Genomic DNA, 14,403 nt, shown 5'->3' with positions numbered 1-14,403 from the left:
GAGATAAAAATATTTTAACCACAAATATATTTCCTTGCCATATCTTGAAACTGCTCTGCAAGGTTGTCTCTTGTGGGAAAGGTCCACATTCTGTAGAGAATCTCCTTTCCACCCACTGTTTTTTCTTTCTTTCTTTCCAGACCCAGGAGATAATCGACTAAGGCACCCATTTAAGTCTGATAAGTGTAAACACCCAAAATCTGAGACAGATCTCAGTTAATTTAGAAAGTTTATTTTGCCAAGGTTCAGGACGTGCGTCCATGATATGGCCTTAGGAAGTCCTGACGACATGTGCCCAAGGTGGTCAGGGCACAGCTTAGTTTTGTACATTTTAGGGAGACATGATACATCAGTCAGTATGTGTAAGAAATACATTGGTTGGGTCTGGAAAGGCGGGATAACTTGAAACAAAGGCAGGAAGACTTAAAGTGGTGAAGGGGCTTCCAGGTCACAAATAGGTGAGAGAGGAGTGGTTGCATTCTTTTGAATTTCTGATTAGCCTTTCCAAAGGAGGCAATCAGATATGCATCTATCTCAGTGAGCAGACAGATGACTTTGAATAGAAATGGGAGGCAGATTTGCCAGGACCAATTCCCCACCTTGAAGGGGCCCATGATATTTTCCTTTCACGGAAACATTTTACAACCTACTCCCTCAGAAGTCTGCTCAGAGCTTCTTCTGCACAGTAAAACTTGGAAAAACTGGTTGCCACAACCCTTTATCTTAACCTAAACATTTCCTTTCTATTGATCCCAGGTCTTTAGATAAACTCAACCAATTGTCAACCAGAAAATTTTAAAATCTACCTATATGCTAGAAGCACCCCCCACCCCACCCCACCCACCCTTCAAATTATCCTCCCTTTCTGGACCAAACCAATGTATTTGATTGAAGTCTCATGCCTCTCTAAAATGTATAAAACCAAGCTGCACCCTAACCGCCTTGGGCACATGTTCTTAGGACCTCCTGAGGGCTGTGTCATGGGCCATGGTCACTCGTATTTAGCTCAGAATAAGTCTCTTGAAATGTTTTAGAGTTTGACTCTTCATCGACAACTTAAAGACAGTTCTGAGTTTATAGCATTTTATTAACTTTGTTAGTACAAGTTACTTTCTTGTTTTATTCTTTTAGTCCTTTATCCTCAACCCACATTCCGGTTCCCTTTCCTGTTCATATGCAGCTACTCTAATGTGTTTATGTCTTTATATCCACATTTGCTTGAAAGATATATAATATTGTTATGTGTGTGTTTTCAACCTACATAATGGTATTTGCTTATTCTTAACCTAATGCTATGTTTTTTAAAGATGTATTCATGTTGCTGTCGGTATGTCTAAAGTGTGGTTTCCAAAGCTATGTAGAATTCCATATTTGTATTCACTCCATTTTGATTTTCCATTCTTCCAGTTAAAGAAATGAGTGTTAACTTCAAACTCCCTACTACACTATTGTCACAGCAAATATTCTCACATAGGTCTTTGAAGTCTGTAATTCACATATATATAACCTTATTTGAGATTTTCTGTGGGATTTACTCACCAGAGTGGGATCATTGGATCGCAGGGTGTGTACATACAGCCAGATCACTAGGCAGAATATCTGTATCACTTACCCACAGTGCATGAGGATTAATGCCTCTCCACATCTTTGTCAATTTTGTTCATCAAATCCAACAATTTTTTTAATTTCTATTTTTAGAGTGTTATTTAGAGTGTTGTTTATGCTCTCTAGTATTTTCTGTTCTGTAATGTTATCTCCCAGTGGTTTTTCTTACAAGCCTGTTTATTTGGCCATTTGAAGATTCCTTTCTGGTAGTTGGTGTTAACTTTTGACTGCTCTTGATGCAGGAAAAAAAATGCAAGAAAATAGATGTAACACCTCCCCTTGCCTCTGCCCCTCGCCCCTCCCTCCAAGCCCTGCTCTTCCACTCACAAGATTGAGCCCCTTTTACACCCTGTTTGTGCTACATGAATCCTGTCTGCTTAGCTATAGCTGATTGGAAAGAGATGTATACCTACCCAAGCTGAGTACTTAAAGTCTTCCTCCAAGGAATTCGAAATTAGGATGCCTCAGCTAGGCTGTTGAAGAACATGCAGATTGAGGGGTGGGGGTGACCATCTTCCCCTGTGTGCACAAAGAAGCTAGAGAAATGGTCTGCAGAGAAGGAATAAAGAAGATGTGCACATAAAAACGAAGAAAAAACCTTACGGTCCCATAGAGAGGGAGAGAGATTGAGCTAGAATGTGAAAGTACCTGTCCTGGATCCTGACTGCTTTCCAGTTTCTAGTTCTCTTTTCTCCTGAGACTGCGTTATATTTTCTTATCTGTATTAGTTAGGGGTGGCTAACTGCTGTAACAAATAGATTCCACAGTGTGTAATGACCCTAACACAACAGAAGTTGATATCTCACTCATACAGACAGATCCAGATGACTCTAAGTGAGGTGGCAGCAGTGGAGGGCTCTGTACTATGTAGTTATTTAGGAGTCCAGGTTGATGGAGGTTTTGCCGTTTTCTACCCATGGCTTCCAAGGTCCCCCTGGGTGTCAGCATCCATGCTGCAGAAGAGTAATGATCATGGAGTTGAATAACAAGGGAGGTTTTATAGACCAGGCCTTGAGCTAGCACAGTTATTCACATTCCTTGGCTGGAACTCAGTTACATGGGCACAATTAACTGTATGGGAGTCTGAAAAATGTGGTCTAGCTAAGGACCTAGAAGGATGAGAAAATGGGTTTGGTGAACAACTAGAGATGATCACATCATATTTAGGATCTGTGTGATACCTCTATATCCTTTTAATTAAGTTCCCATTTTTTTTTCTTAAACTTAGTTTGAGTTGGCTTCTGTTATTTATACCTTAATGATTTGGTGTTTTCATGATAGCCATCTTTAAAGTAGTAGAAGAGATAAAAACTGATTATTATTTTCTCAGGAAAATTGGGCCGATTTCCTCCTATGATGCATCATCACCAGGTACCCACAGGTGGCCAGACTCCTGGGGCTCATTTCCAGAGGTCTCACCTTGCAGAGGCATTTGCAAAGGCCAAAGGATCAGGTGGAGGTGCTGGAGGAGGAGGTAGTGGAAGAGGCCTGATGGGGCAGATTATTCCAATCTACGGTTTTGGGATTTTTTTATATATACTGTACATTCTATTTAAGGTAAGTGGAATCATCCTAATCATATTACATCAATGAAAATATAATATGGCAATAAAAATCAGTCTACATTAAAACTTTTTACAGTTCATAAAATTATTTCAAGTCCATCATCTCTTTAAATCTTGCCTCCTCTTCGTGAGGTACTTAGGATAGCCATTATTTCAGTTTCACATAAGAAATATTTACTCAGTGTTTAAGTGTTTTGCCCCAAAATTCACAACTAACGAGGCAGAACTAGGACTTGAACCTGGATCTTTTGGTTCTTAATCCAGTGAGTGATACAATTCAAAGCACTCCCCCGCCAAAAAAAAAAAACAAAAAACAAACAAAAAATTGAACATCTTTACAGGCCGAAAAGGAATAAAGATTTTCTAAGAAGAACGTATTGGGATTGGCACAGTGATTTCCAAATAGCCATTTTTAAGGCCGAATAACGCACTTTATCCTCCTTTTTTCTCCACAGGAATATGAGATGCTGTTTTTAATATTATCTCCAATAATTCTCCTAAGACAGAACTGTCCATCCTGAAATTAAGCCTGCTATTTCCTAGCTCTGGGGAGACATGGGTGTGGGTTCTTTAAAGCAGACGCTCAGTTAAGTTCCACCTCCAGGCAGGCCTTTGCAGGTCCTGGGCCCCTGTACTGTGAAGTAGAGGCAGAAGCTTCACTTTGCCCTCCTGTCTAGAGTAAGCTTCAATAAGATGAGTTCTTTCTTGCCCAGGAATTCTGCAGGCAGTCTGAGTTGAGTCTGTAAGAATGCCTGTAGGGTGCCACACATCTCTTTTAGATGAGCATGAGCAAGGAAGATGACCTGTAGGGAGATTTTTTTCCTTGTGTTAGAAATGCTTGTTCCCTGGTGCCGTAAAGAAATAGCACTTGAACATGAATTTAATTTCCTCAGCAAGGCCATTACTTTCTGCAGAAAGGGTACACTCATCAGCAGTTTTGCCAGGAGAGTACACTGAACAAAGGAGACGGTCATTTATAACCTCACGCATCCACCTTACTGCTGTGCCCGGTTTCCATTGGTTGGAATGGGACCTCACATTCTGTATTTGTGCTGATTGGCTAGTGACTTAGAACTTTTTAAAAGAGGCAAAGGCAGAGGAAAACAAAGGAAGGAGGAAGTAACTTGTGGAATGCTGAAAAAGGTAAAAACACCTTCAAATAAGGATGAGGAACAGGCTATGACCTAATGCTTGCTTGGACCAGTGTAAGCATGCCAGGGCAAATATTTAGGCTAAATTGTGGGAGCTAAGAACATAAAGTACCTTGATTTCTTTATTGCAGCTAGCAGATATCTAAGCATGTTAGCACAAGTCCTTGAATAAATTTTGCTTCTAAGAGAAGTTACTATTCCTAATTAGATGGGGAGGAAAGTCTCTTTGAAGAGGAACCTCTACTTTACTGTTTACACTTGTGCCTTGATAATTTTTTACTTGGAAACCTCATCTTTTGGTGTTTTGTTTTTTGTTTTTTTTTTTTTTTTGAGATATTTCTCTAGTGTTGCTATTTGATTTCATTTCTGACTTCATTTTTGTTTCCCAACCTTTTTTTTTTTTTTACTTGATATGAGGGTTTCTGTGACTTTGAGGTTCTGAGCTGCTGTTAATGTGCTATACCTCCTTCAATTCTCAGCTCTCAAAGGGGAAAACAACTGCAGAGGATGGTGGGAAATGCTCTACTGCCACACCTGGAAACACCCACAGGAAAATTAGTAAGTGTCCCTTCTCAGTATATTCACAGGTATTATTGAGTCAAACAGTTTTATAGCCACAGGGACAGTCTGTGGGTATGTCTTAAAAGCATTTCTCAAAAGTTGCTCCAAATTAATCTGATGCCATTTTTGCCTTAGTTCTGGGAATTCTCAAAAGTTTTTATATTGATGTTGGGGTTTTAAGGGAGGGATAGCTACAAAAAGTACAGAACCATCTGTTCACTTTTTTATGTATTAGCAAATTAATATTTCACATTTGGAATGAATTCTCATTTTCAGACTTCAAAATATGGGTAGCAGAGAGGAAAATGGAGGCAGAGAAATCATATCATTGCCAAAATCAGTTTTTAGATCTAGGGAAAGAGTTTAACACTTCTGACTCTTGAAACATGGCCATCAGATACTTATTACACAACTAGAATATTCTGTGTTCTCTGGGGAAATTAAATTTGTACAACATGGCTCTTTCCTCAAAGAATCTAGAGACTAGAATGTATGTCAGGAAAATAACCTATGAAAAATTTTCCACACACAAAAAAGAGACTTGGCAAAAGCATTGCAGGAAATCATATTTATCTGGGCTGTAACTGCTTTTTGGATTTACTTCTGGATTTTCTATGAAACTAAATATCCCAGTCACACTTTGCATCGTTTTTGGAAATCTTAAATATTCACAGAATCCTTTAATAAAACTGCTGTGTTCGTCAATGAGATAGTAATGGGAAGTGCAACAGTACAATAGTTTTTTAAAAATTTGTGGTCTCTTTAACAGGTTTAGGGAGTTGTCTGTGATGGTTCTTAGACTGTTGCTTATTTTTCAGCCAGTTTTGAGCTTGCTCAACTGCAAGAAAAACTGAAAGAGACAGAAGCAGCCATGGAAAAATTAATCAACAGAGTGGGACCTAATGGTGAGAGGTAGGTTTTCATGTAACAAGACTCAGACTATTCTCATTTAGAAAATCAATTCAGGCTGGGAGCGGTGGCTGAGGCCTGGAATCCCACTTCGGGAGGCCGAGGTGGGTGGATCATCTGAGGTCAGGAGTTTGAGACCATCCTGACCAACATGATGAAATCGTTTCTACTGAAAATACAAAATTAGCCAGGCATGGTGGTGCACACCTGTAATCCCAGCTACTTGGGAGGCTGAGGCAGGAGAATCGCTTGAACCTGGGAGGCAGAGGTTGCAGTGAACCGAGATTGTGCCCTTGCACTCCAGCCTGGGCAACAAGAGCGAAATTCTGTCTCAAAAAAAGAAAAGAAAATTCAAAATTATGCTTTTTTTTGATAAATAGACCACTTATTTTCATTTTATGTACTGTCAGTTTTTTATTTTTTTTTATTTTTTTTTATTTTTATTTTTTTATTTTTTTTTTGAGACGGAGTCTCACTGTGTCTCCCAGGCTGGAGTGCAGTGGCGCGATCTCGGCTCACTGCAAGCTCCGCCCCCCGGGTTCACGCCATTCTCCCGCCTCAGCCTCCCAAGTAGCTGGGACTATAGGCGCCCGCTACCGCGCCCGGCTAGTTTTTTTTGTATTTTTAGTAGAGACGGGGTTTCACCATGTTAGCCAGGGATAGTCTCGATCTCCTGACCTTGTGATCCACCCGCCTCGGCCTCCCAAAGTGCTGGGATTACAGGCTTGAGCCACCGCGCCCGGCCACTGTCAGTTTTTAAATTGTGAATGTGTCATTTATGTATTCTTTATCATTTAACACTTTTCATTCACATACTGTCAAGCAATCTTAGTTTTCAAAAGTTTAGTGTTGTGCAAATTATTGTGAAAGTGAATAAATTTGTAACTCCTATGGGGTGAAATAACTAGGATTTAAGAAAGAAACTTTCCTAGCTGTCTAAAATAGGTATAATTTTAAGTAAAACCAGGTTATTGAACATGATGCTTTCTACTTGAGACAAAATGAGAGAAGAGAGCAAGTGTGATCACATTAGGCATTCATGTTTGTGTCAACTGTGCCAGCATATAATTAGACATGTAAATTAGATGTTAAGAGCCAAACTAGCCATTTAGAATGTCCCAAAGGGAAGATACTCCTCTTGCTACTAGGCTGGCTGAGGATCTGAAAAGGTGGCTTCAGGAGGTTGATAGAAGTGGACAACAACCAAGAAAACGTGGATGTAGAAAGGCCAGGAAAAAAAAACCAGAATGTAAGATTGAGGACAAAGAGGGGTTCAGTTTCAGCTAGGTCTTCTGGCAAGGATGGAAGGAGAACGTTAGGGTGAGTGGCAGAATCCCATGCAGAAGGAAGTGTTGAAATGTCCCTCCTGCATCTTTGTGGGCACACTGTGTACTTTTTGCCCCAAGAAATTGTTGCTCTACCTTAGCCTGTATTTGCCATCCTTTATAGTGGTAGTACCCTGTGCCCTTTCTGTGTTCACTGGCTTCAGCCTTGCCTCTGTTTGGCTGGATACAAGAGAGTGGGTATCCTCAGATTGCAGCCTCCTGACGTGGCATTTCCCTGCAACATCTGCAGTGCTGTTGAAATGACATTTGTGAAGATGAACCTTGCCTGTGTGGGCCCAGGAGCCTTGACTTTCTTTTTATCTGGAAAGCAGAGTTACTATCTGGAATGTTCCCCAAAATTGTATAGATACATGAATATATCTTTGTGAGTGTATAATAATAATTGATATTTATTGAACACTTACTAAGGACCACACTCTGAACTAAATGCTTTGTGTACATTATCTAATATATGACTATTTGTATGAGTGTGACTAAACCAATTTGTGCAATTATACTTTTCTGGCCTTTTCTGCCCTAACCCTGTAGCTGCCACCTACAGTCTGGGTGGAGAACTACCCAGGCTATTATAGACCGTTAGGTCTGAAAAAATATCTGTACACTCACCTGGGCCATTGGAAACCCCAGGCCACACCTAAGGGTCTTGAAAACCGTAGATGAATACCTGTGGGCAGGGCCTCTCACTTGGGAGACCCAACTCCTGGAGCTTGGGGTAAGAGACCACGTGAAGATATTTTCTCATTATTATTTATTGTTGAGTAACAGACTCCCTTAACTCAAATTACTCTACCATTCAACCCATGTACATGATCTATCTATAGCCCAAGCCAGGGATGCAATATTATAACCTCTAACTACTGTCTGTCCTCTTCATGCCAGATTTACATCTCCTTGTTGTACTACATCTGGAGTTGTACTGTCTCATTTCAGGGGCCACAGGTCCTAGCCCAAAATGTTTACTTTTTGTAAGATGCTGAGGTGTGGACTCCTTGGGAACATATTGATTGAAGCCTGCAGCATGGCAAAGATTGTAAAACTCTTTCCACCCTGCCTCTTAGGAACTGGGGAGCAGCTGTCTTCCCACTAGAGAGAGCATGGCTCCTGGCTCTTTACCAAATCTCTCATTTTTTAGTTCTAAGATGTGATTTTTCTCTCTGACACTCCTGAATCCAACATCTTTTATCCTTACAGGTAGGCCCTATGGGACTTATGCCCTAAAAACTGTAAGGGCTAAGCAGCCCATATGTTTGTATGTTTTCTGTTGGTATAACTGAATGCCACAGACTGTGTAATTTATAAAGAATGGAGGTTTATTTAGCTCACGGTTCTGGAGGCTGTGAAGTCCAAGTTTTATAGGAGGTATCTGGTGAGGGTCTTCTTGCTGCATCATCGTATGATGGAAAGGCAGAAGGGCAAGCAAGCACATGCAAAAGAGGGAGGCACCAGAGGCCAGCCCCACTTTACAACAGCCCATCTTGGGATAACTAACCCACTGAGATAATGGCATTAATCTGTTCATGAGGGCTCTGCTCTCATGTCCTAATCACTTCATGAAGGCCCCACCTCTTAATACTGTTGCAATGGCAGTTAAGTTTCAACATGAGTATAGGAGGAGACAAATATTCAAACCGTAGCACCATGTTTCTACATGTTTTCCCTTTTATACTTACAGTTTGTGTCCTTTAACCTCAGTTTCTGTGGCATTTGTTCTTTTACAAGTCTGTGCTCCTATGATTATTAGAAAAGCCCAAAATATTCCAGTATTTGTTCTGTCAGATCAAAATTGTATCACATCTCTGGGTTTCTGGGGGTAAAGCAGAAGACACATTCATTTACAGCCTGTTAAGTCCTTTTCTATAATATTCCATAACTGCAGGATATTGGCTTAAAATTTGAAAACTCTGCAGTTTCTGAAGCTTTCTGAAACTTTACATTAATGCTTAAGTAAGAACAGAAATATGGGGAAAGTTTTTGATATTATCTAATAAAACTTTTCAGAAAGCTTTTACTTGTGAGGGATGTAGGTCTGTACACATATTTGAATAATGAAACATCCTAGAATGTCAGTCTTGTGCCATGTTTTGTCTGATATTAAGCACAGTGTTCATCTCAAGGACACAAAGAGTAAGGAAAGGATCTAGGAATCAGAAGTGAGGTGTCCTGATTTCTGTCCTTATGACTTCGGTCCTCTCTTCCCCCACAACACACACTTATTTTGACTCTGAAGGCTTTTGAGGAGAAATGTCACGATTTGCTGTGCTTTAGAAAAATAACTCTTATAGTAATACATAGAGTGACTACATGCTAGAAGGTTATTGAAAAGGTTTCAACAAATGGTAAGAAATAGGCCAGTGAGAGTGGAAAAGTGGGGATAAATTAGGGGGACCTAATGGAAGAAAAAAAAATCACAGGCTGTATTCCTTCCTGGAATAGCATGCCCAGTTGTAACAATTTACCTGCTAGAAGCATGGTATGGTCAAGCAGACCATGAAAAAAGCAGGGACGGTGCACCCTCTGGCAGCAAAGTGCCCTGGTGGGCATGTTGAGTACGTGCGTGGGGCTACAGATTTTTGCCATGAATTCCTGGAATGTAAACTCTTTGAGGCTAGACTTAGCCTATTTTTTTCAGTGTGTTTGTCTAGTAGGTACTAAGTAAATACTTAGTGAATTAGAATAACTATTCTTTTTTTTTTTTTTTTTTTTAAATTTTTATTTTTTTTGAGACAGAGTCTCTCTTTGTCACCCAGGCTGCAGTGCTGTGGTGCGATCTCAGGTCACTGCAACCTCTATCTCCCAGGTTCAAGTGGTTCTCCTGCTTCAGCCTCCGAAGTAGCTGGGACTATAGGCACATACCACCACACCTGGCTAATTTTTGTATTTTTAGTAGAGGCAAGGTTGTTCACCATTTTGGCCAGGCTCAACTCAAATTCCTGATCTCAGGTGATCTGCCCACCTTGGCCTCCCAAAATGCTGGGATTACAGTTGTGAGCCACCGTTCCTGGCCCCTATTCACTTTTGATAAAAGCATTTGTACGCTTTTGTGGTAGAAGAGGAAATCATGACCATTCTCTGTTGAGGTCCTTTACTTCAGTTCCTGACCTCTATATACAGAGCCCACTGGACATATCTCATAGATACCTACCTATATCCTTCTCATATGATAAATAATCTATTGAATGAATGAATGTCCAAGATGGAATTCATCATCTATCCCCCAAGTGAACCTACTCTACCTTTAATTTCCGTCTCAGCAAATGGCTTTACCATCCACTTGGTTGCCCAAAGCAGAAATTAGATGTTATCCTTGATTCACCTTTTATTTTACTTCCCATATCTCATTAATCACCATGTCTTGTCATTTCTATTTAATTAATAAGCCTGTCTCCCTGCAAAAGACTGTAGGCTCTGTGAGGTCAGGGATTGTCCTTCTTAGCTATAGAGCTTAGCACAGGCACATAAAAGGCTCCAAAAAATATTAGATGAAGTAGAAGAAAGAATGAGTGAGTGAGTGCATGAGTGAGTGAATGAATACCTGTTTTTGACATAGGTCATAACTATCTCATGTGGTTTCTCTAATTTTGCCACCTTTCAGTTTTCTTTCTGTTTTCCAAACAGATGGATTATCTCTTTTGTTTTAATCCTTCAGCAGGTCCCTTTTGATTTTGAAAAAGCATAGAATCTTTAACATAGCTTAGATGGTCCTGAGTGACCTGGCCTTTTGTACCTCTCTTGCTTTATCTTTCTTCGTCACTCTCTCTGTGGTCCAGCCACACCGACCACTTGCTGTTCCTCTAAAATACCTGTATGTTTTTGCCTCTGGACTTGGCATATACTTTTTCGTATGCCTAGCTCCTCTCTCCCCCGACAACACATGCTTATTTTGACTCTGAAGGCTTTTGAGGAGAAATATCACGATTTGCTATGCTTTAGAAAAATAACTCTTACAGTAATATATAGAGTGACTGTATGCTGGAACATTATTGAAAAGGTTTCAGCAAATGGTAATAAATAGACCAGTGAGAGTGGAAAAGTGGGGCCAAGTTAAGGGCACCTAATGGAAGAAAAAAAAATCACAGGCTGTATCAGGTTTCTTGGTTGCAAGCAGCCAACTCTGGCTAGCAAAAAGTTTGAAGTATGAGGAAGCAGAATTTATTGGAAGAATGTGGGGTAGCTCATAATGTCAAAGGAACAACTGAACATCCAGGTTTCAGGAAGGGTGGTAACCAGAGCAGCTTTGGGCGTTTAGGGAGTAGGAACAAAGGGACAGTCTCCTCATGGACTGTTGCCAGGATGAATTTAATGTCAAAGTATTCAGTTCAGGCTTCACTGTGTTCAAGGTCCAAAAGTAAAGTTAGCTCAACTTGGGTCCTATATCTATCCCTGAATCAATCCCTGCAGCCAAGGGGATGGAATGTGATGATTAGCTGTGGGTCACATGGCCACCCTTGAAGGAGAGGTGGGGGATGGATGGCTCACGCTAACCTTTGCACTGTGAATGGAAGATGAGTTTGTTCCCCAAAAGAAAACTACTAACCAGATAAGAGCAATGAAGAAGAATAAATAAATAGAGATGCATTGGAGATTTACAGCCAAACTGGAAGGAAGATTATGGCATTAACCAAGATAATATACAAAAGAAGGGAAAGTACATAAGGCTTTGGAGCTGAGATCGTAAGTTCAGCACTGAGTATGTCTGAGATGCCATCAGAACATCCATGTGTAATATGAAACAGCAATAGGAAATTTGGTTCTTGAGGTCAGAGCAAAGGGCTCAGGTTTGGAAGTCATTGGCTGGGAGTGAGAGATGGAGAAAATCTCCATGGAGAAAGGTAAGATCACCAAATATTTGAGGCATATCAGACTCTGCTGCAGTATCCTGAAATCTTTTACTGATCTGAGTTCTGTTCTAACCATGAATGGTGTTATTAACATCTGTTTAATTTTCTGTGCTTAACTCTTGCATTTGGAACTTGATGATTCTGCTGGGCTTACAGAATTCACAATTCTAGTGAGGCTATTTCCCAGCTGTGCCCTTTTATTTTTCTGTCATCTTAGAATCTTCCATACTCAGCCTCTTCTGGTCTTCCTGTTCATGGAGTTGCTCACGATTCTGAACCAACTGGGACCTGGTTTCAGGAGGTGAATTTAAGATTAACTTTAACATAGTCGCAAGGCCTCCAAGTGGAAATGCCCAGGAAATTACTGGAGTTGTGAGATGGGAATTTGTGTGAAAAGTCAAGATTAATAGTAGCATTAGGACATCTTTTCTGTAGAGGTGATGGTCTAATCTGTAATACTGGATCAACTTCCTGAGGGCATGATTATAAGAATGGAGAAATGAGAGTCCTAGGATTGAGTCTTGGGAAAATTGTTTTGGGAGGTGGGTGGAAGAAAGTGAGCCAGGGTCATAGATAAAAGGAATGGTTAAAGAAGTGGGAGGAATACAGATGTCTCAATAGCTAAGGGAGGAGGAGGTTTTAAGCAGAGGATGGTCTATAGTACAGAGAAGTCAAGAAGAATGAAATGTGAGAAAAAGACCCTTGGACTTAGTAAAGTGAAAATCACTTAGGAGTAAAAGTTTTTGCAACTTTTGGTAAAATGATAGAATGGAATCCAGAATTCAGGGAGGTGGAAGAAAATAATGGATGGTGAGGAAGTGGGGATCAATCAAACTAACACATAATTATTGAGCTCTTAATAGTGATCATGGCATTGTGCCTATACTGTTGTCAACTTAATTATTACTGCCCTCTGGGAGTATCAAACCGAGTTGAGATGATAAGGAATCCATGAAAATATTCATTGCAATAAATTCAGAAGATATCATAAAGTAGACCATGATTAATGCATAATGCCAGATATGGACAATAAAGGTATACTTGTTTAGAGTGAAATGAGGATGCTTTGGTTTGGAGTTCTCTGGGAAAGCTCTTGTCTGTTCTGCTTCCTCTAGTCTACCCATCCTCTTTTAGGATAAGGGCTTCTGATTTCCCATGACTTAGGAAATAGAATTAAGACTGTTTCGTTCATTGAAGATCAGAATGCCCTGTGTACAGTCTGGAAAAGTAACATGTGCCACCTGAAAAGAAAAGAGTTTCTGATAGGCAGGTTAGCTCTTCTAGTCAGCCCCAGAAGCCTCACAGAAAGTGGGTTGTTTTAACAGTAAGAAATAGGGGTTATGTGGGACAGATGAGCAGTTTTGGAGAGTCAGGACTCCTGTACTGATGGGAAGAATAGAGCTGTCAGAGGCCCTGTAAGTATAGGATTTTAGCTGAATGTGGAACAGACAGGCATCTTTAGTAGTTCATGGCTTTGAAGCTACTTGGTGTGGAAGAAGTGGAACTCATGGTGTTTTCATTTTTCCTTTTACTGAGGTCTCTGGTAATGTTGGCTCTTCATTTTCCTCAGTTACTATCTTCATGTTGAAAGGAGAAATACTCTTTTCATTTTCCTTATTAGTCATTAAGGTTAAAGTTAGACTGAGCATAGAAATGAGTGCAGGCTCAGAACTGGGTGTTAGAAAAATAGATGACTGTCTCCATAGGCTAGTACAGAGTACATCATTTTTCCTTTGTAAGTGTTGTATTAACTTGTGTTTGGGTTTTAAGAGGAGAATAAGTAGCCTCCATTAAATCCTGCTGCTAGATAAAACTGGTCTCAAAGCAGATAGTTATCAGTCTTCTAAGTAGGACCTTGTTTGCCTAACAGTGTGATGCAGTGCTTTCCTCTAAAAGAAAATAATCATACTGTTATCCTTGAGTCTCATGTTATTTTTGCAGATATTTGCCAGAGCCACACAACTAAGTTGGGATTCAAACCAGGTTTTCCAAAATGTGGAACTTGAGCACTGTGCTTCAAGAATTGCACAGAATGTGATCAGAAGCCTGGATGGTTTTAGTTATAGTGCTTCCATTAAGTGGCAGTATGAATATATAAACAATATTTCTCCTCTGTGGACCCCAGTTTCCCCAATTTCTCTAGTCTAGATGATTGAGTTTTCAAAATTACCCACCTCTGAAATTTTAGAATCTATCCTTACACCTGCACAAGTAAATTAAGCCTGGTGATTTCTAGTAGCATAAATTTTCCTGGTTGATGCTAATGGCCTAGAACATTTTCCTTTGATGACCTTGCTTCAGAGAAAAGTGGCTTGTAGTAAATGGAGTAATGTGAGTAACAGTGAAATTGTTAGGCGATTGAGAATCAGGGCATTGAGATACACTGAAAAAACACTGAACTGAAAGCTGAGACATCTGGGGTCTGGTC

The 14,403-nt window shown here is 40.2% G+C and overlaps 1 protein-coding gene across 20 annotated transcripts in view; it reads left to right on the top strand.

Annotated features, from left to right (window-relative positions):
* RIC3 (RIC3 acetylcholine receptor chaperone) overlaps nucleotides 1-14,403 on the top strand; it is a 78,698-nt gene that overhangs the window by 30,384 nt on the left and 33,911 nt on the right. For 15 of the 20 annotated variants that reach the window (XR_002517094.2, XR_002517092.2, XR_002517088.2 and 12 more), the window contains 3 exons: nucleotides 2,936-3,162; nucleotides 4,801-4,879; nucleotides 5,701-5,794. Coding sequence is in view for 13 of the 20 variants with exons in the window: in XM_017948670.3 (XP_017804159.2) it covers nucleotides 2,936-3,162; nucleotides 4,801-4,879; nucleotides 5,701-5,794 (400 nt within the window). In the remaining 7 variants the exon portion in view is untranslated. The remainder of the gene's footprint in view (nucleotides 1-2,935; nucleotides 3,163-4,800; nucleotides 4,880-5,700; nucleotides 5,795-14,403) is intronic. The other 5 variants (XM_017948673.3, XM_021926129.2, XM_031653308.1 and 2 more) reach the window with 2 other exon arrangements.

This window comes from Papio anubis, chromosome 12 (genome assembly GCF_008728515.1).
Source record: "Papio anubis isolate 15944 chromosome 12, Panubis1.0, whole genome shotgun sequence".
Taxonomy (NCBI): Eukaryota; Metazoa; Chordata; class Mammalia; order Primates; family Cercopithecidae; genus Papio; species Papio anubis.
This window is presented reverse-complemented; position numbering and strand designations above follow the sequence as displayed.